This window comes from Ambystoma mexicanum, chromosome 1p (assembly GCF_040938575.1).
Source record: "Ambystoma mexicanum isolate Mex_15411 chromosome 1p, UKY_AmexF1_1, whole genome shotgun sequence".
NCBI classification, from domain to species: Eukaryota; Metazoa; Chordata; class Amphibia; order Caudata; family Ambystomatidae; genus Ambystoma; species Ambystoma mexicanum.
Window position 1 is genome coordinate 996,917,459 of NC_090921.1, and position 27,432 is coordinate 996,944,890.

At 47.6% G+C, this 27,432-nt stretch overlaps 1 protein-coding gene across 1 annotated transcript in view; it reads left to right on the top strand.

The window, feature by feature from the left end:
- Positions 1–27,432, top strand: part of HYDIN (HYDIN axonemal central pair apparatus protein) — a 3,273,799-nt gene that overhangs the window by 198,751 nt on the left and 3,047,616 nt on the right. The window contains exons 3-5 of the mRNA XM_069654775.1: positions 18,082–18,207; positions 20,061–20,180; positions 20,898–21,032. Of these exons, the coding sequence (XP_069510876.1) occupies positions 18,082–18,207; positions 20,061–20,180; positions 20,898–21,032 (381 nt within the window). The remainder of the gene's footprint in view (positions 1–18,081; positions 18,208–20,060; positions 20,181–20,897; positions 21,033–27,432) is intronic.

Genomic DNA, 27,432 nt, shown 5'->3' on the forward strand with positions numbered 1-27,432 from the left:
AAATGTCACTATAGACCTTCACTCTAACTAATGGAACAGTATAAGAACATTATACCAACTCCAGACCTCATTTTCTGTGTGTCAAAACTTACAATAATACACAATGTATACACACAATATGTTCCTTACTTGAAGTATAGACCCTTTACATACATCTTTCTATCGAAGTACGTAGCAGCTTAGAATGTTCTCGATAGATTCAATGAAACTGACATGCCTGACAAATATTGGAGACAGGTAGCAGTTTTCTTGATCACTAAGCCTATAAGTAATTACCTCATAACTGCCAACAGTAGACATTTCTGTGAGCCACTCATACTTGGATAAAATTGACACTGCGCAATTACAAGCATATGTAGCGACTAATGAGATCTTGCACTACCAACAGTCAGGTTTTCGTGCTGCACACAGCACTGAAATGACTATGCTGGATTTGCAGACTAAAATGTTGGGAATTATTGACAAAGGTAAGGCAGGTCTATTAATCCTACTTGGCCTAAGTGCAGTTTTTGACCTGCTAGACCATCAGCTACTGCAACAGGCGCTGGAGAAAATTGCTAATTGCTCCAAGGAGGCCATTGGCTTGTTAACGTAATTTCTTGCAAATAGAATATCCAGAGTACACAGGGGTGATGCATTCTCATAAGAGTCTAACATCTTCTGTGGTGTCCCCCAAGGAGCTAGTCTCTCACCACTCCTATTCAATCTATACATATGCCTCCTCTGTGAGGTTCTGGACAATATTAACGCTTTTTTCACCAACTACGCTGACACTCAGCTGGTGGTGGAATTAAGCAGTGATTATGTTAAAGACAACAAAACCGTTAACAACCTCTATAACATCATCGAACTGTGGATGGATTAAAACTGGATGTGTTCGAACAGAATAAAGACCGAGCTGCTGGTCTTCAGCTCCAACCAAGCCAGGGCAAAACTACCATCCGATTATGAAGCGTTCCTGATAAGACACTCACATCAAAGTAGTGGGCAGGGTTAAAACCTTGGGTATGACCTGGGAAGCTTCCATGAGCTCAGATGCTCAAGCCATGTACGGAAGTAAAAACTGTTCATATTACTTGAGGCTGTTGAAAGTTATCAAACCCCTTCTCAATTAAACTAATTGCACCACCATAGCTAGAGCTACCATACCATCCCGCCTGGATTATGGTAATGCACTTTTACTAGGCGCAAGTAAACAATGCATGATAAAATACCAACTTATCCAAAACAACGCAGTCTGAATAATCAAGCAAAGAGCAAGATCTGACCACATCAGTGATGCAAGAAGGGTGCTACATTGGCTAAGGGTTGAGGACCGTGTCATGTTCAAATCTCTGACACTTACATAAGTGTCTATACGCAAAAGCCCCGGTTTACCTTAAGTCTTAAATTGTTGGCTACACACCAGCCCGCACCTTAAGATCTTAGGCTCAAGAGTTTATTGTAGCTAGCCCAGAAAGCTAATGGCCTAGGCAGAGCCTTTCCCAACCGGGCAGCTGCCAGTTGGAATAAACTACCACTAAACCTGAGATTGGAACCCAACCATCTCAAATTCAGAAAGGCATTGAAAACTTTCCTATTCAAATGAAAACAGGAAACCTGGCGTAGTGACTGATCCTTTCTGTCTTCGCCTGCCAAGTGTCCTGTTCTTTATGTATGTGTGTGTGTTTTTTTTTTTTGTCCCAGGTACTCTTCTCCTTGTGACGCCGCGATGCCTGCGGGCTTTCGGTGCATAACAAATAAATAATAAATAAATACTTCAGAGTTGCATTAGTCGCCTAGATTCAGAGAGTGTAGCTCTTGGAGAGCATTAATGCTACTGCTTTCCGTTTGATTATATACTTATTTGTAATGTTCAGGGTATAGAAGTCATGAAGGATTGACACACACTCACCATTGGGCATTGGTATGCCCAGACACTTGGTGATTGGGTCCAGATTGCATTCCAGCAGTTAGTTATTTTTGAACATCTCCATAAGATGCCTTGGTGTAAAGCGCTCTATAAATAAATCAATCAATAACATATGGATAAGGTCTCGTTCTTCTTGTTTGAACCTCCAGCATTCCTCATCGTCTACCAATCCGTTTGGCCTGAGTGCAATAACAGTTGTGTACAATTTTAAATTGAGGTAGTTGCATCCTAGCTTCACTCAAGTTTCTTTGTATATTTGAAACACTTCTGTCAATTTGATTCTCATTTTTTCTGATCATTGTCACTTTGATAAAAGGCAACTCTTCCTTTATTGCACTTATGATTGTTTTCGTGTTAAGTGAAGTTGGAGGCTTAGGTTTTCCTGTAGATGTCTGTGTCATAAGGGGCGTTCTGGTATAGTTGAAAGAGCCCCTAGGCTGTGTACTGCCAATGTTTGATTATAGACACTTGTAACAAGAGCCGAATGACTGTTGAGTCAGTCACAGATGTGAAACTGCTGTGCCGCCCAGTCATGGACATGGAACGCCCAAGATACAGAATGTGTATCTGCCTTTGTCTTGAGGCTAAACTTCCCAAATCCGATGGCCTGTTGGATCTAAATTGGTGTGCAGCGTAATTCCTAATTTGTCAGTTATTCATTTACCCACAGGGCTGAGTACATTGGTTTGCTTTAGCCCTACTGAAACTGAACAGAAAACAAGTGTCCAACGGTAGACCTGCACACCTTCTAAAGTTGTTAAACACCCCAAAATTGGAATTCAATCAAGGAGTTTGCCGTTGTGGAATTAACATGCCAGTAATTCTGTTTACAGGCACCTTTCAGCACCTGCAAACTGCAAGCTTGCCAGTGGGGTGGCTGGAATTACCTCCAGCCAAGAGCTGGTGGAACCTTCCCCACATGACCAACATAAATTGCAGGTATTACCGGCAACGGTATTACCCATGCCAGTAATACCAGCAACTCCCCCATGGAGTTTTGTAGGACTCCATGGAGTGGGGCGTAACTACCTTTACTGGCATTTGGAATCTGCCGAAAATTCCAGCCGACCAAGTGGCGGTAACGATAATTCTGTTTGGTGGTATCCCGCCGGATTTACCGGCGGGATACCACCAAACGCGTAATGCGGCCCGAAGTGTAATTCACTTTCAGAAGTGTTTTGAAGTAAGAATTAAAACATTAAGGGTAGTAAAACAGACGTTTAATATCAAAGATTCATGAATGAAGCTCAACGTGTTTCGGGACTGTCCCTTCTTCAGGGGCAACAGTGTTTATATGTAAATTTCAATTGTCCAGAATTGAATCCACAAAAATAAAGAGACCGTAAAATCCAGATGCTAATTGCCAAAATGTTTTTCAGTGTTATTTTATATCCACCACCAATGTGGTGTTAGAAGTCTTACATCATGTGGTTATCTCAATCAATTTGACTTGGTCCGTTCAAAAACCTTGGTAAAAAATGTTCATAGTCGGATGATAATCTAAAATACAGATCAGATACACACTATTTAGATACCCACAATGTACTTTAAATAATCTCAACCGGTCATAGCTTTCTAGAGTTTGGGTAACCACAATGTAAGTAACCTAGGTAAAAGGCTGAAGGGTATGCAAAAAATGAAGATAAATATAGGAAATGTTGTACCAATATCATCCACCCGTACCAGCTCAAGCTGGACTCAATAGAAATCGCCCCTCCAAGTGGTACTCAGTCAATATGTCCAGGAGCAAGAAAAGTGAAAATGGATGAAGAAACAAGAAATAAGGATCCACAGAAATGAGTCCAATAGGCCGACAGCACTTATTCATATGTATTCACGAACACCAGCCCTACTTTGAACGAGGAGGAGTCTAGCTGTGTTTATGTAATGATGGAAAGTTAGTTACACCGTAGTATTGAAGACATTAGGTGGCTGGGCACAGAACCGATGGGACACAGAGTGGGTGTGACTTGAGCACAGCGAGAGATGCGGATCCTCACATGGGCTCTCTTCTGCAAACCGGCCGGTACTGGACTTGAGAATTACTTTTATACGTCTTACTCTTTTTTTGCCTGCTAAATCGGCTGTCTTGCAGACACATTTCACCATTCATTTGAGAAAGCCTTCCGAGGCTCTGTTCATCGTTTAACTTCTAGGTGGCCCTTTGTCTTTCAACAAGGGTCAAATCTAAGCATGTATGTGTGCGTTTATCATGAGCCATCCACCGAGATGTTCATCAAATTCCACTAAACAAGCGACCTGCACTTCAAAACCTCTTAGACCTGATGCCACCAATAGTCTTGGTGAGAAGAATATTCCAGTGAATTTGTGTTTGTTTTGTAAAGATGTCAAGAATAAAACAAGTAGTGAAGTGAGCGGACTACCTGGACAATATTCTACCTGGTAGTTGAAGAGATTGTGGGTGTGGTTTTATTTGAGTTTGTTGTGATGTTAATTTGGTTTGTCAACCTGCAAGTCATAAGAATGTGAATGGTGCCATCTAGGCAAAGTGTTGATAGAGCATTACAATTCACTTATTTCCACAAAGATGAAGGCAGAACGGGAAAGGAAGCAAAACGTGGACAGTGTATGACAGAAAGGCATTCGTGGGGCAGTTTTGGAAAGGAAGACAACGGATGGATACAGAGAGGGAAAGGCAAATATGAGCCTACTAAAGAGAAGGCAGAGTTTGAGCAGAAATGAAACGGAAGATAAAGGTCGGACAGTACTGGAATGGGAGGTAATGAGGGTGCGATACAGGAAGAAAGCCTAGATAGAGCAGCATGGGAAAAGCAGGCATAGATGGGACGCAATGAGTAAGGGGGTTATGGGGATCATAGACCAACAAGACGGCTCCCGCACCCACATGTCTGCTCCCTTTATACTACTCAACTTTGTTTCTTTCTAGCCAGGTTTGTGCTATATAAATCAACTACATACATCAAAAGGTATTCAGAAAATGAGGGGAGATGGGAAAGGAACCCAAAGATGAGGGGATATGATAATGAAAGGCAAGGAAACCACAGGCTGACTGAAAAATACACATACTCCTACATCCCGTCCCCTTTCCTCCATACTTGTAGGACATTCTGTCCTTCGGGATGGGACTGGAGCACCTTTGTCAAAAAGCATCAAAAATTAAATTTTTGACCTCCTTTTATTTTTACGCGGGGTACTTCATGTGGCCGTATCCCTGCCTCCCTGAGCTACACCACGTGCATCACCCTTCAGTCCATTACGCTGCCCGGTCGGGGCTGAACGCACTAGCATCACCGGGAATTTTTATTTTAATTCCCTTTTTGTCCTTCCTTCCTGCTCCAGTTCCTCGGTCATCTAGTCCTCCATCTATGCCGGAGCGTCTGGGATTTGTGTCCTGTTCTTCATGCGAACGTTGTTTCACGAGGGTGAATCCCCACTCTTTGTGGAATGTCTAGGCCTGGAGCATAGCTGAGATTCGTGCTTCTACTGCGACTCCCTCTTTGTCCAGGCACTTCAGCATCATCTTCAGTGGGAGGAAGTGTTTCAGCACGTTCCACCTCATTTCCAGCTTTTCATAAGAAACGCCTGGTAAGTTCTTTACTTTTCAGGGCGCCCCGGCCAGGGGACTCCTTCCCCAGGGTCTTCTAGGTTAGGGAGGGGCTCGTGTAGCTCTGTCACCAGGGGTTCACCTGAGGTGCCTCAGGGGCCTAATGGGTGTACCGGAGGGTTCCCGCGGCGGACCTGCCATTACCGGACATCGTTCCGAGGTTCACCATTTGGGTGCTAAGGTTAAGCCCAGCTCGTCTGTGGCTCTGGATACAAGGGTTCGCCCTGAGCTCTCGTTTTCTGGAGCTTTCCACACTGATAACGGGGTTTGCCCTGAGGTCTCCTCTTCTGGAGCTTTCTATACCGAGTCACGGCTCGAGGCCCCTCTTGAGGGAGCTTTTTGTACCCGGTTAAAACCGGAGGTTCCTCTTGCTGATGTGAAGGTCTGCAGCGAGAAGATCCGAGAGACTCTCTTTGAAGGTCTTGTGGGTGAGGTATATTCCTCAACCGTGCCATGATCAGGGTCGTGGTGGTACAGGTTCTGTCGAAGGGGCAAAGAGTGCGGTCACGGACTATTATTCCTTTACTACCAGCTCTGCTGAGGTTCCTCTATGGAAGTCTCAGTTTGGGCCTGGTTCTAAGATGTCCAGTAAACATCCGAGTCCACCCAGTGCAGGCACTGCTGAAGATCCTTGTAAGGCTAAAGTATTACTGAAGTCCCCTGACTCTCCTGAGGAGACAATTGCCTCATCTCCACATTTGACGCAGTTCTCTTCAGGTGTGGACAAAATGGCGGCCCAGCCTTTGTGGTCCACAGCGGCCATTTTGCATACCTCCCTACACCTACGTTCACAATGTCTGGTGCTGGGAGTATTCCTGTTGGGCTCAGCAGCCTTTTCCACACCACGTGGACCACAAAAACCCATTCCACCCTTCTTTTGGCTGGCGTGCGGGAGCTCTGCTGCCTGATACTGTCTCGCTCCCTCCTGCTTCCGCTCCACTGATCTATGTGAACCCGACCGGTGCTGGTCCCTCCTGGCAACCATCCTCTCTGCTTTCATGGGGGTATGCCCCTTACGAGTGGCCGCTTCCTCTTCCAACGCCTAAGCCTTCGGCTAAGGATGATTTTTTTTTGGGAAGTTTCAGATGCTCAGGCGTTCTATCCTTATGAGGACGTATTACAAGCGTCTGTTAAGGGAAATGTACCCAGAGCCTCCTGTTCCACCCCTGGCATTGGCTGTTCTGGTTCAGGTTCCAGTGGTGCCACTCCCTCTGCCGCTTCCTTCTGGACCTCCTCCATCTCTTCCTTCTCTGCCCCATTGTCTCTTATAGGGCAGGCACCAGTGGACAGGGACAATACTTTAAAACCTGAAGGGGCAGACGTGGGGGACCAATCTTCTGTTCCCGCCTCATTGGATGAGTTTCAAGCGGATCAGGACAGCGATGAGCAGCCCTGCTTGGTGAGAGCATTTCATGACCGGTAGGGGCTTGTGTATCTCTGTTGCCAGGGATTCCCCTGAGGTGCCCCAAGGGTCTAATAAGCACACCAGAGTGTTCTCCGAGGGTTCCTCCAGAGGACCTGCCGAAACCGGACGCCGTTCTGAGGTTCACCATTTGGGTGTTAAGGTTCAGCCCAGTTCGTCTGTGGCTCCGGACACAGGGGTTCGTCCTGAGGTCTCCGTTTCTGCAGCTTTTCACACCGAGCCACGTCTCGAGGTCCCTCTTGAGGGAGCTATTCATCCTGGACTAAAACCCGAGGTTCCTCTCTTCTTGGGGCTAAATCCAGTACCAACAGAGTCGAGGGATGCTCTGAAGGTCCTGTCGGTAGGGTACGTTCCTCAACCATCCCTCGCTCAGGGTCGTGGTGTTACTGGTTCTGTCGAGGGGGTAAAGAAAGGTGGTCAAGCACCACAGGCATTCCAGTACCAGCTCTGCCGAGATCCCTCCATTAGAGGCTAATTCTGGGACCGTTCCTAAGATGTCCAGTAAACATCCTAGATCTGCCAGCACCGGCTCGGCCGAGGATCCTTGTTTCAAGGCTAAAGTATTACTTAAGTCCCCTGACTCCCTTGAGGAGACAGTTGCCTCACTTTCTCCAATGAGGCAGTTCTCAGGTGTTGACAAAATGGCAGCCCAACATTCTTGGTCCACGGCTGCCATTTCTGGATACCTCCCTTACACCAACGTTCCCGACGTCTGGTGTTGGGAGCTTTTCTTTTGGGGCTGAGCAGCCTTTCCACATTATGTGGTCGACAGAAACCTGTTTATCAGTCCTGTTGAAAGCTTCAGCTAAGGCTCCTTATACACAGTGGTCAGGGTCCCAGACTCGGTCCTTCTTCTGGATTCAGGAGGTTTCAGGGACGCCGTGCGCACTGGTCTGAGGCTCTGGTTAATGGCTTACCGAAAGCAGCAGCGTGGTCGGTTTTTCTCTCGCCGATCAGCCTCCTCTACAGGGACAGGTAGTCTCCCTGCTGACAAATTATCCAAATGATATTTTCTGTCGGTCGCACAAGACTCTGGTGGGAGGACACCTCATCTGGAGGCTTGGCAGACGATCACCAAAGACCAGTGGGTTTGTCCATCATCTAAGGCGGGCTTTCGCTTGCCCTTTCCCCCTACCCCACCCTTAAAACCTCCTTTCCAACTGATCAGGATGCCCTTCCCGAGAGCCCAGGTACAGGAACTTCTAGACCTCAGAGCCATGCAACCTGTTTCCCTCAGGGAGCAAGGGGGCGGCGATTACTCCTGTCTGTTTCACAGTGCCCATACCCAACCAGGCTGACCTGCGCACTATCCTCAATCTTTTCCAGTTCAATCTATCTTTTCCCATGAGAAATTCAAGATGATCACTCCCTGCCAAATCGGGTCCTCTCTTCGGAAGGGCGGTTGGCTCAGTTTGGTGGACCTCCAGGAAGTGTACATGCACATTCGAGTGGATTGTGTCCTCCAACGTATTCCTCATCTTAGATGTATTCCATCCAGCTTTAGCTGCTTCAGAAACATTTTTCGGCAGAGGGCGCCGTGTGTCGATGTCGAGTCGATGGTCCCTCGAAGGCCTCTGTCGAGAGTGACGTCATCTGGTGTATAAGTAGCACGCATGGCGCCCGTTGGCCTCAGTTCTGTTTTTCCGCAGTATACATTGCTTCAGAGATTCAGCGCGCCTCGAGTTCTGTGAGAATAGCAAATAATATCGAATATGTCCTCGTCATCGACGCCGAGATCGGGTTTCAAAAAGTGCAAGTCGTGCGGTTCAAAAATGTCGATCACAGACACGCACCAAGAGTGTTTGTGGTGCCTCGGAGGAGGCCAAAACATGGAGGCCTGTACGAAGTGTCAGGCGATGACGGGGAAGGCCTTGCAAGAAAGGAGGGGAAAACGACAGGTAGGTTGCAAATCCGACCGTAAAGCCTCTAGCGTCGAGTCGAGGTCCTATGAGGAGAAATCTCCTCGACGTGAAAGGCATTGGTCCAGGTCCCGAAGCAATTCCCATTGCTCATCGTCTTCGATGAAAAAATCGAAGAAACAACGCCAGAGGTCCCCCTCCACCTCGTCCTCAGACGAATCCCCAAAAAGGATGAAATGTCCCACTAAATATTCATCATCCGAAGAATGGGAAGCATTCAGGGTCCAAATGATGGAGGTGTTCGAGAAAGCAAAGCCTCGGTCCACGCCTTCCTCGGAAGCCGTCCGGGAGCGTCATCGCTCCGACACTCGCGTGCCCTCGAGCTCGGGTGATCGAAAGAGGAAGGATAGAGAACCTTCTAGGACGCCGAGCGAGAAAAGCCGCTCGAGTCGATCGCTCGAGGTCACCGACGCCGTCCGAGACCGAACACACCTCGAAGGGCAAGTCTTCGAAGAGCGCCTCGACGCCATCGAACCCGGCGCAGTCGAAGACTGGTATTGCACTGACGCTATTGACGCCTTTGTCGAGGTCGACCCCGAAGCCCTCGACGCCGAAACCCCCAGTTCGGCAAAATCAGCCAGAAAAAGGGAAAGAACCTGTAATCCCTTCAGGGCCCATTAATACTCTACCTCCACCTCTCCCAGAAAAGGTTTTCAAACCTCTTCCTAGGAAAGAGTTCAAGTGTCTGACCTCAATTTTTGAGGAACAGGAGAAATCTGATGAGAAAGTACCTTTTGGGCTAGAATATGGCACCCCAAATGTCCCGGAATGCCTGATTTCAGAAGAAAGCAGGATGAGGGATTTGGTTGAATCGCTGCACAATGCAAGTGGTATTGATACATCTCCTGAAAATGACTTTTGTAGACCAGAACCAAGAGACCATGCCAGTCCATCATACCGACAGCTAATGACAAAGCTAATAGATTATTTAGGATGGGCCAGACCTCCAGCCCAATTCATCCGGGATGATCTCACAGACCTATTAGATCATGGTCCTACTGAAGACCCAATACTACCTTTTCACGTATCCTTGCAAAATAGGGTGGCCAAAAATTGGGAGATTGCGGATTCTATTCTGCCAGTGAATAAATCCCTTACTTCAAAATACCACCCTGCCAGTAGCGACCCTGGCTATCTGTCTAAACATCCCACTCCCGAGAGTTTGGTTATACAGGCAGCCACAGCTTCTAACAAACTGGCGTACCCTTCTATCCCTCCGGACAGGGACGATAACCGTGTGGATGGCTGGGCACGGAAGGTATTTTCAGCTGGGAGTATGGCATTAAAATCAGCCAACTCCACATGTACCTTGGCAAAGTTTTCATACCCTGTGTGGGAGTGCATTGCAATGGCGGTGGAGCACATACCAGAAGGGGACAAAAAGGAAGGATTCCTAGCCATCATTGGAGATGGGTAGGAGGCCATGCAGGAATCCCTTGAATCTGCATTGGACACTGTAGATAGTGTGAGCAGGTCCATGGGCACTAGCACGGTAATGCGCAGATTTGCGTGGTTACGGAAGTCTGGTTTCGCACCAGACGTGCAGAACCGTCTCCTGAACATGTCTTTTGACGGGTCTCACCTTTTTGGCAGCAAGGCTGACGAGACCCTTGAGAGGTTGCAGACCACAAAGGCAGCTGCCAAGTCTTTGGGATCTGCCATCAGGCAACCTCCGCATTTTTGTGCATCAGGTCAATCTTGGAGGGGACGATCCTATTGTTACTACTCCTCATATGGAAAGGCGAGAGGAATAACCAGTCAAAGGAGCCAGAGAAAGGCCACTCGCGGTGGACGAGGAAAACGTGCAAAGCCAGCTCCAGCTACAGTCTCTCTGCCATCAGCGGCTGCAGCAACTGCCTCAAAACCACTTTGAGGACTTGCATCACAAGACACTTGTAGGAGGCAGGCTGTCGCAGCATCTGCAAGAATGGCGAGCCATTACTTCAGATGTTTGGGCTCTAGAAATAAAAGCCAAGGTTACTGCCTTCCTTTTCTAACGCAACCTCAAAGCAATCCACCAAGGAGACACCCTTTGAAGTTTTCAGACCTGCTCCTACAGCAGGAGGTTTTAACCCTGCTGGAGAAAGGTGCTATAGAACTGGTACCTGCAGCGAAGAGGAACAAGGGATGGTACTCCCCGTATTTTTTTGATCCCCCAAAAAGGACGGAGGACTGAGACCCATCCTGGACTTAAGAAACTTGAACAAGTTCCTCAGGAAGGAAAAGTTCAAGATGGTTACCCTTTCTCAGATCCTTCAGGCCCTTCAAGTTCAGGATTGGTTGGTGTCATTGGACCTCCAGGATGCTTATTTTTATGTGCCGATTCATCTCAAGCACAGAAAATACCTGAGGTTCGTAGTTGGCGACTCACACTATCAGTTTCGAATCCTGCCATTCGGATTGACCTCCGCCCCGAGGGTCTTCACCAAACTGATGGTAGTGGTGGCAGCGCACCTCAGGAGAGGGGGGATTCACGTCTACCCCTACCTGGATGATTGGCTGATCAGAGCACATTCTGCCGAACAGGCACTAGATCACCTGAAAGTCACCTGCCACTTCCTCCACAGACTTAGCTTCTCCCTCAATTTCAAGAAGTCACAAATGACACCTTCTCAACGGCTCCATATATATAGGAGCTGTGTTAGACACATCCCTGGGAAAGAGCTCGCCTCCCAGGTCGAGGGCTCCAGACATTCTTCAAATGGTTTCCAAATTCCAAAATGCCCAAAATCTTAAGGCTTACAACTTTTTAAGGTTACTCGGCCTCATGCCATCCTGCATCTTTCTGGTGCCAGAGGCACGTCTGAGAATGAGATCCCTTCAATGGGCTCTAAAGACTCAATGGTTCCAGTTCTCAGGTCGAATGATGGATCTTCTCCAGATTCCGAACAAGGTTCGTCAAGATCTTCTATGGTGGACTTGTTCAGAGAATATCCTGAAAGGAGAACTTTTTTGGCAACCATGGCCAGAGATCACAGTAGTGACGGATGCCTCACTCAAGGGGTGGGGATCTCATGCCAACGATCTGACAATCAGCGGTCGTTGGTTTCCATCGGTGTCCAAACTACACATAAACCTCCTGGAACTGAGAGCAATCAGACTAGCGCTGGAAGCTTTTCCTGCCATCTGTCAGAGGAAAGAATGTCCTGATAATGACGGACAACACAGTGGCCATGCATTATCTAAACAAAAGAGGTGGTGTAGGGTCACTACCTCTGTGCAGAGAGGCAATGCAACTCTGGTATTGGGCAATTTAAGAAGGAATCTCTTTAACGACAGTTCACTCAGCCGGGGAAGAGAATATAACGGCAGATGCTCTGAGCAGGCAGAGCACGGTGTCCCACTAATGGGAACCGTCTCAGGAAGTCATTCAAGAGATCTTCGCCCTTTGGGGAACCCCTCAAGTGGACCTATTTGCGACCGGAATCAACCGGAAGTGCGAAAGGTATTGCTGAAGGGAATTTCCCCGAGAGGAGCCCTGGGGGAGGCGTTTGTGGTGGAGTGAAATTTCCCACTATTGTACGCGTTCCCTCTGATTCCCGTCATTCCTCGGGTTATCAGAAGACTGAGACGCTTCGGGACCCGCATGATCCTAATTGCCCCGGATTGGGCCAGGAGAACGTGGTACCCGGACCTTCTAGACATGTCCATCTGTCCCCCAGTACGTCTTCCTCAGAGAGGGAAACCTCTCTCTCAAATGGAGGGTCAGGTTCTCCATCCAGAGGTCAAAACGCTCAACCTTCACGCTTGGTATCTGAAAGGCTGAGATACAAGGATTGGAACCTTCCAGATGACGTCATGGAGGTGTTGCTTTCAGCAAGAAGGCCAGCAACAAAGTCTCTATACTGTTGCCGTTGGAAACATTTTTTGCAACTGGTGCAGAGAAAAGAATGTCAATCCTTTTCTATGTTCTATTCCGGAAGTACTGTCCTTCTTCCTGACCCTAGCACATAGGTCTAAATGTTGGAACCATTAAAGGTTATCTTGCGGCGCTTTCCATCTTCAAGCGCTCGTCGGAAGAATGCTCCTACTTCAAAATTCCTTTGATAGTAGAAGTCTTAAAAGGACTCACTAATGTGATTCCTCCTTACCCATTTCAAGCACCAATTTGGGATCTCAATTTGGTCCTAAAATTCTTAATGTGTGCTCCTTTTGAGCCTTTGCACACCTGTCCATTAAGATTACTCACATGGAAAACTGCTTTCCTAGTTGCTTTAACATCTGCAAGAAGAGTGAGAGAATTGCAGGCACAGTCTTCTGGGCCACTCTATCCTGTTTTCCATAAGGACAGAGATGTGTTGAGGGTGAAACCCTCGTTTTTACCAAAAGTGGTATCTGATTTTCATTTAAGTCAGAGAATTGTCTTACCCGCATTCTATCCTCCACCTCATCCTAGTAAGGAGGAGGAAAGATTACATGGTTGGATCCGAAAAGAGCTTTAAGCTTTTACATCTCTAGTCTTTCTAAGCTTAGAATGGACAATCAACTGTTTATTGGCTACACAGGAAAGAAATTGGGTCAGTCAGTGACAAAGCAAACAATATCCCGCTGGATTGTGCTTTGTATTTCAGAATGCTACAGGTTAGCACAAAAAGACCCACCAGAAGGTCGAAAGGCTCATTGCACCAGAGGCATCGCCTCTTCAACAGCCCTACAAAGTGGTGTTCCTCTAAGGTCCATTTGTGAAGCAGCAACTTGGTCCTCGCTGCATACTTTCTCAAAATCCTATAGCCTGGATGCTTCCCAGTCTAAGGAGCTTAATTTTGGTAAAGCAGTACTATACTCAGCCATCTAAGGGTATCGAAAAATCTAACCCCTCCTCCAGAGGAATTGTCCATACTGCTTTGGGAGTATATCTAAGATGAGGAATACGTTGGAGGACACAATCCATTCGAAGAACAAGTTACTTACCAACTGGTAACGTTCTTTAGATTGGATGTTCCTCCAACGTATTTCTCATCGCCCTCCCATCCTACCCCTCTGTAGATTTTTACGGGATATTGCCACTCCAACTCTCACAAGGCAAATACCGGTCTGCCGGCACAGTCTACACAGTGGAAAATCAATAATGAAGGGGGAAAAACAGAACTGAGGCCAACGGGCACCGTGCGTGCTACTTATACACCTTATGACGTCACCCTCAACGGAGGCCTTCGAGGGACCATCGACTCGACAACATCGATGCACGGCACCCTCTGCCGAAATTTTTTTCCGAAGCAGCTAAAGCTGGATGGAATACATCTAAGATGCGGAATACCTTGGAGGAACATCCAATTGAAAGAACGTTACCAGTTGGTAAGTAACTTGTTCTTCTGATTTGGACCCCCTATGGGAAATATCTGCCGTTCTCCGTGGAAGCGAAACACTTTCAGATTAGAGTACTCCTTTTGGTCTCAGCTCAGTAAGACGCACCGGAGACTCCTGAGGGCCCCGCAGCGGGTCTGCTAAAACTGGATCTTCTTCCGGGGTTCCCCGTTTGGGGCTAAGGTTGAGCCCAGTTCTGCTGTGACTCTGGATACCAGGATTAGCCCTGAGCCTTCTGTATCTGGAGCGAACTGTACCGAGTCACCTGAGGTTCCCCTTCTTGTGGCTAAATCGGACACCAACAGAATTGAGGGTCCTCATCGAGGGTCTTGGCTGTAAGGTATATCCCTCAGCCTTCCCAAGTGCACGGCCGTGGTGATACCAGTTCTGTTGAGTGGGGCAAAAGAAGGTGGTCACGCACCATAGGCCTTCCAGTACCGGCTCTGCTGAGGATCCCCCACTAGAGGCTAATTCTGGGGCAGTCTCTCATGTGTCCAGTAAACACCCTAGATGTGCCAGTACTGGCTCTGCCGAGGTTCCTTGTTTCAAGGCTAAGATGGCGCGCAAGGCACCGCACAGACTATTGCCTCACTTGCTCCTGTGACGCAGTTCACCCCAGGTGTTGTCAAAATGGTGGCCCAACCTCCGCGGACCACTGTGGCCATTTTCAATACCTCCCTTACAGCGACAGTGTAGTTTGTGTTCGCACAGTCAATTCAGTGGTGAGGTTTTACATCAACAAGCAGGGCGGCATCAAATCTCCTCTCCTTGTAGATCTCGCCATACATATTTGGACTGGGCCATCCAGCACATGGTTTGGCTCCAGGCTGTACACATCCTGGGTCACCTCAATATGGCCGCAGATGCACTCAGTCGCCAGTCGCCATCTGTTACGTGTGGGCGATGATCAGCAATGTCCTCCCCGGCATTTTCCATCAATGGGACACTCCAGAGGTGGACCTCTTTGCAACTTCTTTAAACAAGAAACTGCCTCTTTATGCGTCCAGGGGCAGGTTTAGCGCATCCTCCCTGGGAGACGCCCTCGAGATCCTGTGGGACAACATGTAAGCTTATGCTTTCTCTTCATTGCCTCTTATCCATCAGTCGCTCTGTAAACGCAGGAGCACATTGAGCCGCGCACTCCTGTTCAAGGCTCCTTGGTGGCCAGTCAGATTCTGTTTTTCGGAGCTACAGCATCTGTTGGTACCTCCCGATCAGTTTGCTGCAGATTCCCAACCTGCTTCACCAGAGCATTTGCCAGATGTGGCAGCCCCGCCCCCCACAATTGTTCAGCTTGGGGGTCGAGTTCAGATCGTTAACATAGTTCAATCTGTCCAAGGACAATGTGTGCATTATCCAAGCGGCATGAAGCCCTCTACGAGAGCTTAGTACAGGAGCAAATGACTCAGTTTTTTCCATTGGTGTTTAGCAAAACCGCTCAATCCCACGCAAGCTTCGGTTGACACCGTTCTAGCTTGTCTCATCTGGCCGTTTCTGGCATGCATGTTTTGTAATGCAGAAGTTACTTATCCGCTATTGCGGCCTATCTGTCCATGGACAGCTGTTCCTTTTCATTGACTAATCCAGTCATCATTTTGCGGGTCTTTTCCTCTTTTCCCGCCGGGGCATTATGCTATAAGCCATTTGAACCCATGGCCACTATCGAACTTAAGTACATTTCTTGGAAGTGTACCTTTCTTGGAAGGTTGCCTTCTGATTGCAATAACATCGGCAAGGCGAGTAAGTGAGCTTTAAGCTCTTTCCGTGAAGCATCCGTTCCTCCCTTTCCACGGGGATGAGGTTGTGCTTCGCTCTCATCCTTTCTTCCTGCCTAACAATCTGTCTCCTTTCCTGTCCCATTCAGAGACCTGAACGGGAAACCAGCTTCCAAAGCAACTATTCCCTGCTGGATTGCCTCCTGTTTTTCAGTAGCCTAAGGCATTCAAGGCCTACATCCACTGAAGAGTATCCATGCACATCTAGTCTATGGCAAAGCGACTTCTGTTGCCTGCCAAACTATGTCCCTTGGGAGTCCATTGCCAAGGTGGCTTTATTGGTCTTCCAATCGTCTTTACCTGAGCTCCAAGGTTGATTCCCAATTTGGCCAGGCTGTTCGTAAGAACTTATTCCTGTAAAGGGGCTTTCCATCCACCCGTACTACGTGTATGCTTGGGAATCTCCCAGAAGTATGGAGGAAAGGGGACGGGACGTAGGAGTATAACAAAGTTAGTCACCGTAATGACTGCCTTACTCCTAGTCCATATTCCCCTTTCCTCCATACGCCCGCCTGCCGTCCCCTCTAATAAGTATTCTCTATTATTGCTTAAATGGTCTCAGACCTGGCGATAGAAAAGGACTGAAGGGTGATGCGCGTGGCAGAGCTCAGTAGGGCGGGGGTTACGACCACGTTTGGTACCCCATGTAAAAATAAAAGGACAAAAATAACGTTTTTTGATGCTTTTTGACAAAAGTGTACAGTCCCGTCCCGAAGGATGGAATGTCCCACAAGTATGGAGGAAAGAGGACCCCTGACTAGGAGTAAGGTAGTCACTACGGTGAGTAACTTTGTTAGAATGCAGCATGGGAAAGTTAGAAAAATATGGGAACAAAGTATGGAAGAAAGGCAGACCTGGCAGTATGAAACCCAATGGTGGAGATTGGACTTGCAAAATTCAGTACCATAGGAAAGAAAGGCCAGGTTTGGAGAGTGTGGGTGGCCTGGGGAAGGAAGTGATGAGGACCAGAGCGTGGGGGCAGGACAGACATTGGTGTGGTGTCAGGAAAAGCATAGATCTGGGGAAATGTTAATGAGGCAACTTTGGTAAGGCAAGCAAAGAAAGGGTGATGTGAGAATGAAGAAGCATCACAGGGCAGAGTCGAATTATAAGAGAAGGTTAGGCAAAGAGTCAGCAATGGAAATGGAGGAGCAGCTGGGCCAACATGGGAAAAGATGACAGAGAAGCATCGGAAAAAAGTGCAAAGATGGGAACAGAGAACTAAAACCAGAGAAGCATGGGAAAAGAAGCCTAAGCATGAAATGCCAAAACAAGCTCAAGGTGTGGCATTCCGAGAAAGAAAGCCTCAATTGTCGTTTCAGAGCCAAAAGACGTGGCAGAATGCTGAAGGCAACATTTCGAAGGGTGGGCAAAGTTGGTGTGGCATGGCTGAGACAAACATAAGCACAGCCTGCAGACAGAAAAAATATGGGCCAGCATGTGGAAGTAAGGTGGGACGATTGGACAGCATGGGAATGGCAGGCAAATATGGGCCAGGACATTGCTAGCGGGCCACCTGTAGAGTGAAAAAGTAAAGTAAGGCAATGGTGTGGCTGGATGGATAAGAACGACATAGATTGGGCACCATGGGAATGAATGGCAGCGCTGGGAAAATAGAGTGATGGTGGGATGGAAGACCACTGATGCGAAATAAGAACCCTAGTGGTAAAAGCAGACATGTTAACCTCCCAACCTCTAGGCCTTTCCTTCTTCCCGATGTAGCCTTGCTCTCCCTGTGTCTTCTCCCTGTGCCTTATTCATGCCTCAAGTCATACATTTGAAAAGCATGATCTGGTGCTGCTTATGTACACGCCAGAGGTTCCTTTGCTGCACTGGGAGGTTTTTGTGCCGAGGGCTGCTTTATGATCACTTGGGTGATCTAGCAAATGAGGTTAACAGAGAGGGAAAAAACAAATAAAGAAATAAAGGCCAGATGTCATTTCAAATCAGAGCTCAGGCAGCCATAATAGAGTGGAACGAGCCTCTATTCCTTGATGCATAATTCATTATTTTTTCCGGAATATTTGAGCAGGAGAGCTCCGTGGGGGCAAAGGACTATCCTGATGCTTGCAAGGCACAAATTATTAATTACCTGCACGCTTAAACAAGCAGAACCTTTTCTGAAAGTCGGCATTTATAGACTTCTGGTCTTTCTGTTCTAGTTGACTCCCTCGGCGTTCCTGATGGAGATGTCTCTTTCCACGGAGCAGAAGCTGGCGAACACCCGAGAGATGCACCCGCCACGAATCATACAGCTTTTAGATATGAGCGAGACCTCCCACCAGAAGGTAAAAGCCCCTTCACTGCCATGCGCTTGCTTGGTTCCAAATGTACACTCAAGTAGCCCTCTTTCCGTTACAGGGATATTGTCAGTCTCCTAGGGGGGGCCCAGGTCCTGTAATTATTTTTATAATGTTTGGTAGGGGGCTTTTCATTCCTTATAATACATGGTACATCATCACCTTTTAATACTTGCCCTCCATTTTCCGGTGGTTCATACGCACAATAAATGTGGAAACCCACTAACCCGGCTTGTGAAATGTCGCACATTCAAGCAGTTTAATGACAGAACATGATTAAACTAGGGTACACAGATATACAGGAGGCATGGTCAGATAGTGTAACGCAGTGACCTCTGCCCTAAAAGGTAAAGTATTCATTATCCTTACATTAGTAGCATATGATGCATATGAATTAGAGTTCACAAGCAAAACAAGCACGTCATCAGTGGGTGGAAGGTTCCCGTCAACATTGCAAAGCTGCTAGGGGGGAGGGTTGGGCTGCTGAGAGGATACATGTAGAATGGAGCAAAATGAAAACGAGTTCAGGGCTTCAGCAATAGGACCCGAGCATATATACACGTTCCTGGGTAGAAACCAGATGAAGCCCGGCTTTTAATGTGGTCCTGGGCGCAGTTACCACCTGGTAAAGCTTGCATGGGGCTATAGCTATTAGCGACCCCACATACGTTCCGTGGTGCTAAATAGTAAGGGTTTCTTTAGCCAGGTGAGGCACAGACGGTGTCCAGTCAAAGTTTCGAAACGATAGTTTCGAATGACAACATTTCCGAAACAAAAGTTTTGAAAAATAAAGTTTTTAATGTATTTTTTTTAATATTAAAGGGTTTATTTTAAGTCTGTATAGTAAAATAAGTGTTTAAAAAAAAAAATAAACGCGGGTTTGAAAAAAAAAAACGAAACTTTTTCTGACACTTTTGTGTCGGAAGTTTTGTCATTCGAAACAGTCACTATGAACCGGCACAGACAGCTGACTGTTTCTCATGTTAAAAAGCTTGTTTAAAAAAGAACTAGTTAGTAAGTCTGCCCATCTTGGACATGGTGACGAAACCACACAGTCCCTTCTCCTTTGGAGAGCGCAGAGGCAGAGGCCGGTGAGTGGACATTACAGTGGGGAGTGGGTTAACGGAAGCCGGATGAGTTTGCGGGCCGTTTGAGAGCAGCAGGGTGGATGGGTGTTAAACAGAGTTAAAGAACGAGCTCGACATGCTGGCTTTACCAGTGGGAAAGGTCTGCATTCTAAACTCTAATTAGCTGAGGTGTTCTGTCTGGGTGCTAATGGAAAGTTAAACTACCCCAAAAGTCACTCAGGATGGAATACTGGTCTTCTCAAACTTGGCCCGGCAATTGTCCGATGGCGATGAGCGTTATCAGTGGAGCTCATACAAAACCCCTACTTATTTGGGGGGTGAAGGGATGAAGGGCATCCACTGCCACAATCTCAATCCCAGTCTGAGACTCCTGGGAGCTCTGAGTGACATGAGCCTGTGTGCCCCACTGACCCTGATGCCTCTGAGCACAAGGCTGGACCAGATTCCCCAGACTCCATGTTGGCCTCATTCCCCCAAGATGCCATGGTAGGCACAGTGCCCAGACATGGCATGTAAGATCTCCATCTGGCTCCTCAAGGTTTACTGGTTAATTATGTTGCCCTTTAGGATCCAACAGTGGAGTGAGTCTGTATGGTCCCAAACCCACCCAAGACAATAATCCAGCAACACACAACACAAAGTTCTAATGGGCCCGTCTACATAATGGTCCACTCACTATGTGACATCTCACCTTGTCAGGCAAAATTAGTTCTGTACTATTTTTGTCATTTTTCATCTCCTTATTTTTCTCAGTTCTCCATGGTGGATGTGGACCAGGCCTTGTTTCAACCTTTCCCCTCCGACATAGTTTTCCAGAACTACACACCCTGTGAGACCTACGAGGTGCCACTGGTCCTGAGGAACAATGACCGGGTAAGAAGTGAAATACTCGGTTAGCCTTGCATTCAATGTTAAAGTAAACCTGAGTGTTTGGGTTATTTATCCCAGTATCTTCTTCTTGCACCTTTCCCTCAGTGTAAGCAGTGTTGTAAAAAAAAAAAAACATTTTTAGTTCATGTGCCATTTTAAAAGTTTACAATTCGGCCCATGGAAGTTTCTGGTGCTCTATTTAAGGCACATGATGTTACTTTTTAATGTTGAAATGCAGCTTGCTTTACACATCTGTGCTGACAGCCGGACTTCTCGTGCCCCTGGGGCTTTGTTTGTCCCAAGATGGCCTCCTGCTTTTGTTTTCTGAAACACATAGCCTGATATACTTGTTTCCAGCCAAGGACTTGGCTGCTTGCGTTGAGGTAGGAGAACACTGGAATCACGCATCATGTATTGTAAACTTCAGGTGGCTCCTCAGTCTTTCTCCATTATGACAATCTTGAGACAGTGTGGTTTCTGAGTAGTTTAAGATGTGGGGATTCACATCATGTCCTACAAGCAAGTGTGCGTTTGTCCCCTAATGCTGTTCCACTACAGACCAGAATGGTAGTGTTGGTCTTTGCCGGACCATATGGTGTCGGCCTACTGAAAAGGGTTGGAGAGAGTTTCCGGTTGTAGTCGCCTTCTGATGAACGCTTAAACTTGCTCAAATGGCGGAGCGCTCACTGATGGACCTTGTACTCTGCTTCCTCTCTGCAGGTCCCACGCTTGGTGAAGGTCACTCAGGAGAGTTCGCCCTATTTCAGAATTGTCAGCCCCAGTGATGCGTGCCATAAAGTGGCTCCAGGCATGCAGTCTACTTTCCACATCCTCTTCACACCTGAGGAGAATAAGGTAACCGCAGCAGCTATGTGTTTAAAGCCTCCAGCTAGTTATTGTAAAAGGCTATCACACAGGTCGCGTGTATGACGTTTAGTTCGATTCGAGGCACTATGTTTAACTTAAGCTGTTACTGCCATTTAACTACCTTGCAGTTTACGTCCTTGGTTACATCTGGCGGCTTCAGCCATTTATTTTCTTCTTGGTACTTAAATTCATGCTGCTCCAAATGTAATACTTTCTTCTCTTGTTGAATACAGACCCGTCCTCTTACCCCAAAGTACAGACTCTTCTTTATTTAGAGTTTCTCTGGGAACCGTTCATGTAGTGGTGCCCTCTATTTCAAAAAGCCGAAGGCAACATCCCTTCGAAGTCTAGTGACTTCCACCATGTGTGTGAGGAGCCTCTCCCCTTCAGAATGATTATACTCATATCCAGCGTTATATAACCAAGCTCTCAAGTAATTATGGACTTTCTCTTGAAACTCTCTAAGTTCTCTTACTTGGGGGGTAAATTAATCTCTTTTTCACATCTTCTCCTTTTACACTGATGTGCAATGTATTTTTGCTTGCATTCCTACTGGGAGCGAAGGAAAGAGAGGCTGTCAATGGCATATTTTTACTACATGGGATGTTTTCTTTGTTCTCCAAACTTAGCCCTCTCTCATCCAGACTTATGGACAACCCCCCCCTCTCTCCTCCAACCCTGTGATGGGGACAAGATAATTATTTGAGCCAGGGGTGTTGCTAGATCTGGAAAAGACCCATGTCTACACTAATTTTGGCACTGTCGGAACTGGGGGCTAGCTAGCCTTTTTGGTTGTAACCCCTGAGCTTCTCTCCGGGGCTACAACCAAAAGATCTGGGGATATAGCCCCCTCAGCACCCCCCTAGCAACGCCTCTGATTTGAGCTGCAGAATATACTTTTTGTGGCAATAAACAGGAACATGCGCGCACATGCTTGCACGCAGGCCTTATACCCCCACCTCTTCCCCATCGCCTACCACGCATGCTTCTATTGAAGACTGGATGCTTCTCGCTCAGCATGCGTTGGGGGAATGCTTGCGTCTTTCTTCTTTGTTGTATTTTTTTAAACAGTTCTGTATCATTTTGAAGTAGGAATCCTCTGACTGTTGGTTATGCTCCCGTGTGTCCTTTTTACGCCTCAACGGTGGGTTTGAAATCGGGGTGGGCGATGTATGCTTAATTTTTCCAAAGCTGACTCAGTCTGTCTACAGTGTTGTGGGCCTAAGCACACTTGGTGAATTTTGCTCGGTGTAATGCTTTTTTGAAATTTTGTAATGGAATGTTGGGAGATCAACCTCCGTAAAATGTGTGGGGCTAATCCGCACACATTTTCCTATGCTTGCCGCACAACTAATATAGTCATGTGTACTCTGCATGTACACAGCCTAAAGGCAGAGTCCCCTGTCCTGTTAAGCTGGAATGTGACAGCCATGGGTACATCAAAGCATCTCAAGATGTGGGAACGCAACACCTTCCTCCTGCCATGGCCATCCTCATTAACTGACAAAGGCTTCATGGATCCGCCCTATCTTTTGTCCGCCCTGCTGGTGGCAGCGCATACTGATGGTAGTTAATTGAAGCAGGCCTGTGAGAGGCCTGGTTGCAGAGCTGACAAAGTGGACAGGAAACGCAACATCTTTTTGATATGCTTCCGTGTCAACCTGTAGTTGGCTTCTGCCCCTTAGTATCTTCGCCGCAACTTCAAGGGAGACCTGTGCTTTGATCAGGAACCACAGAGAGCTCAATTAACCAGAGAGACCCTTTGATCCACAACGGACAGGTAGACGGGTGGGACTTAGTAGTACATGTTTTCACCCCTTTACCTTTCCTGTTGCAAAGCACTCTGGTTATGACCTCCCGCATAGCAGAATATTGTTGGTGGGGACCCAGGATTGGTTCATTAAGGTAGGCTTAGCCTGCACCAATCACTGGGGCCCATTTGGCTTTAAAAGAGGGCTTAGCTCCACTCATCTGATCATCTGAAGACTTCACAAGGATTAACAAGAATGACTCATTTGGGCCCTGGCTAAACGTAGTCTGCCTTACAGCTTCCTCCAGTGAAGGAAGGCCAGGATTTCCTAAGCGGGAAGCAAGATCCCTCCCCTAAACATCTCCCAGGGAACAGAGGGAGATACTGAACCGAGAGGACCATTCCAACATCTCCAGAACCAGTACCCAGCCAGCCCACAGCGTGCCCTGCTAGGCTCTGCAAGCAAGCTTCCTTGGTGGGAAGTGCAGCGTCTCTGAACAAATGACAAGGCTGTTGCCTCGAAACACTCTTCTCAGCTTTGGGCCATCGGCTTTAAAAGATGACACAAGCCCAGCCAAGAAGCTACCAGGAGTGCCACGAAAGCATCAACCAGCATCCATCTTTTAAGGACATTTTTGTACGCAGTCGAGCCCTCGAACCGCGAACGGCTGCACCACTGACTGTTGTCATGCTGCAGTCACTAAAGCTGTCCGAGACAACCCGACCAGCATTCCAGATCTGCCAACCAGCACTGAGATCATTCCTGACCCAGAGCTGCCGTGTGAGCCAGCCTGCAGCCATCCGTCCAGCCTCGCTCACCAGCTTGCCTGTCGGCTGATACCCGCCTCTGTCTCACATCTTGAACGCTGTCGCAGAAGCTACAGAGCACCCTGAAACCGATTCAACCCTGTCGAGCACCAAGAACTTCTACAAACACAAGGCACATTGTGGTTTGAATGGATTGTCCTCCCACTTATTCCTCATCTTTGATATTTGATATCCAGCTCCAGCTGCTTCAGAAAAAATGTTAGACAGAGGGAGCTGTGCATCGACTCGATGTCCCTCGAGGGCCTAAATCTCGAGGATGATGCCATTGAAGGAATATATAGCATGTGCAGCGCCCGTTGGCTTAAGTTCCATTTTCCCGTGACAGCTTTAGCTTCGAGAAATATGGCATGCTTCTTCACTTTCTTGACGACTTCGTTATTTTGAGAGAGAAGCGAAAAAATTCCTTCCGACAACCACAAAGACCAGGTTCAAAAAGTGTTGTGATTGTGGGTCGAAAATGTCATTGACTGATCCCCATCGTATGTTTGTGGTGCCTCGCAGTAGACCATAACACCTTGGACTGCTCCAAGTGCCAGTTGATGAGTGGAAATTCCTTGAAAGAATGAAAGGGGAAATTGAAGGTGGGCCGAATCCCTAAATCTCCTACCCCGGCCAAGAAACCTTCGACCGACAAGTCGAGAGGCAACTCTCCTCGGAGGAAGAAGATCAATCGGTCAAGATCGAGGAGTGGCTCTCGCCACTCTTCTTCATCCTCGAAGTATAAGAGAAGGCACCATAGGTTGCCTTCATCAACTTCGTCAGACGCTTCCCCTAACAGGGTTTCCTGCCCAACTAAAAAATTAACTCTCTGGCCGAGTGGGAGGCCTTCAGAGCAGAGATGCTAAACATATTTGAAAAACAGAAGCCTCCAAGCCATGCTCCTACCGCGCCTTTGAAAGAAGCCGGGAAGGAAAGGCTTCAACCTAAATCCCATGCGCCCTCGAGCCCGGCACAAAGGCCAGATCCACATCGGGAGCCGTCGAGGTCTCGATCTGATGAAGTAACATTAAGCGATCAGTGGTGCCAAAAGCATAAGTGGAGGTCGTCGATGCCATTGACACCGGCGGCGCCAGCCAAACCCTCGACTCCAGTTGCGCCATCATTGCCAGCTGCGCCATAGAGGTGGAGTGCTGCATTAAAGCCTATGGCTCCAATCAAAACGTTTTTTCGACTCCTCCAGTGTCGAATCCATTATTTTCAAAACCTGTCATACCTGAGAAGACCTATGTACCACTCCCAAGGAAAGACTATTTTAAGTCTTACTTATATATATGAGGAGAATGAACCCTCCGATGAAGAGGCTCCATTTTGCCTCCAATTTGGTACGCCAAATGTACCAGAGAGTTTTATTGCAGAGGAGTCATGATTGAGTGACCTTTATGACAACCTACAGACTACAAGTGGGGTGACACCTCACCTGAGTGGAGTTTGGGAGGCCAGAGGCTGGGGAGCATGCTGATGTCTCCTACAGACAACTCATGTCCAAGGTAGTGAACTACATGGGGTGAAGTAGTCCTCCATTGCCATTCAAACAGGATGATCTAACAGACATCTTAGATAAGGTTCCTCAGTCAGATCCCATATTACCATTTCATATTGCCTTGCAGAAAAGGGTGGCGACGTATTGGGAGACACCGGAAACCAATCCGGCTGTAAATAAAAACTTGACCAAGAAGTACCGCCATTCTAGTAGTGACCCTGACTACCTGTCGAAACACCCCACTCCAGAGAGTCTAGTGGTGCAGGCAGCTACTGCAACATCTAAGCAAGCAGCTTACACTACCATCCCTCCAGATAGTGACGACAAAAGAGTAGATGGCTGGGCAAGGAAGGTGTTTTCTGCAGGAAATATGGCACTCAAAACTGCCAACTCCACATTTGCCCTTGCAAAATTTACATTCACTCTATGGGACTACATTTCCATGGCGGCAGAGCACATTCCCGAAGGGGATGAAAGAGACTGGTTCTTAGCCATAGTTAGAGACGGCAAAGAGGCCATGAGTGAGTCTCTTCAGTCAGGTCTGGATTCTGCTGACCGCATCAGCAGAGCCATGGCTACTAGCACTGTTATGCGCAGGTTTGCGTGGTTGTGGAAATCAGGTTTTGCACCGGATGTGTAATCCAGACTTCTCAACATGCCCTTACACGGGTCTCACCTTTTTGGCAACAAGGCTGAAGAGAGTCTTGAGAAGTTGCAGACCTCTAAGGCGGCTGCTATTGGGCAACCTCAGCCTTTTCGACGTAGTGGACAACAGTGGCTACTCCTCAGTTGGAAGGGCAAGAGGGAATGGCTGGTTAAAGGGGCCAAAAAAGGTTTCCTTGTGGTGAATGAGGAAGGGGTGCAAATCCAACTCAAGCAGGGGCATCTTGACCATCTGCCACTGCATCAGCTGCCTCGTAACTTCTCTGAGGTCTTGAGTCGCAATTCACCAGTGGGAGGCAGACTGTCTCAGTTTCTAGAAGAATGGCGAAACATTGCTTCGGATGCTTGGGATTTGGAAACTGTAGCCCAAGATTACAGCCTTCCTTTTATACAGAGACCTCATAACAATCCACCGGGGAACCACTCTTTGAGGATTCCAGATCCACTCCTTGTGCAGGATATTCTAACCCTGCTAGAGAAAGATGCTATAGAACCAATGCCTCTAGCGGAGAGGAACAAGGGTTGGTATTCCCCTTATTTCCTAATACCCAAGAAGGACAGAGGACTGAGACCCATCTTGGACTTGAGATACTTGAACAAGTTCCTCAGGAAGGACAAGTTCAAGATGATGACACTTTCTCAGATCCTTCAGGCCCTCCAACTTCAGGATTTGATGGTGTTGTTGGACCTTCAGGATGCTTATTTTCATGTGCCAAACCATCTCAAGCACAGAAAATACCTGTGGTTCGCAGTCAGCGATTCTAATGATCAATTTTGAGTGCTGTCATTCAGGCTGTTCTGCACCCCGAGAGTTTTCACCAAATTGATGATGGTAGTGGCAGCGAGTCTCAGGAGAGGGGGATTCACGACTACCCTACCTGGACGAATGGCTGATCAGGACGCATTCTCCCAAACAAGTCCTGGATCATCTCAACGTCACCTGCCACTCTCTTCACAGACTGGACTTCTCCCTCAATTATGACACCTCAGAAACTCCAATTCATCAGAGCTGTTCTGGATACATCCTTTGGGAAAGAGCACACCACCCAAGGTGAGGGCTCAGGACATTCTACAGATGGTCACCAAATTTCAAAGTGCCCAGTGTCTACCGGCTTTCGATTTTCTTGAGTTTGCTCAGCCTCATGGCATCCTGCATTTCTCTGGTGCCAGAGGCCCACCTGAGAATGAGATCCCTTCAATGGGCTCTCAGAACTCAATATTCCCAGGTCTCAGGAAAGATGCCGGACCTACTTTAAGTTCCAAGCAAGGTTACACAGGATCTGTGGGCCTGCAAGGACAACGTTGTGAGGGGAGAACCTTTTTGGCAACCATAGCCAGAGATAACCGTAGTGACGGACGCCTCACTCATGGGGTGGGGAGCCCATGCCAATGAGCTGACAATCAGCGGTCGCTGATCTCCATCAGAGTACAAACTACACATCAACCTTTTGGAGCTGACGGCAATTAGACTAGCGCTGAAGACCTTTCTGCCCTCTGTACGGGGAAAGAATGTCCTGATAATGATGGGCAACACAGTGGCCATGTACTACCTGAACAAGAGACCAGGTGTAGAGCCACTACCACTCTGCAGAGAACCAATGCAGCTGTGGGTTTGGGCAATTCAAGAGGAAATCTCTCTATCAAAGGCCCTCTGGTCTCGAACAAAA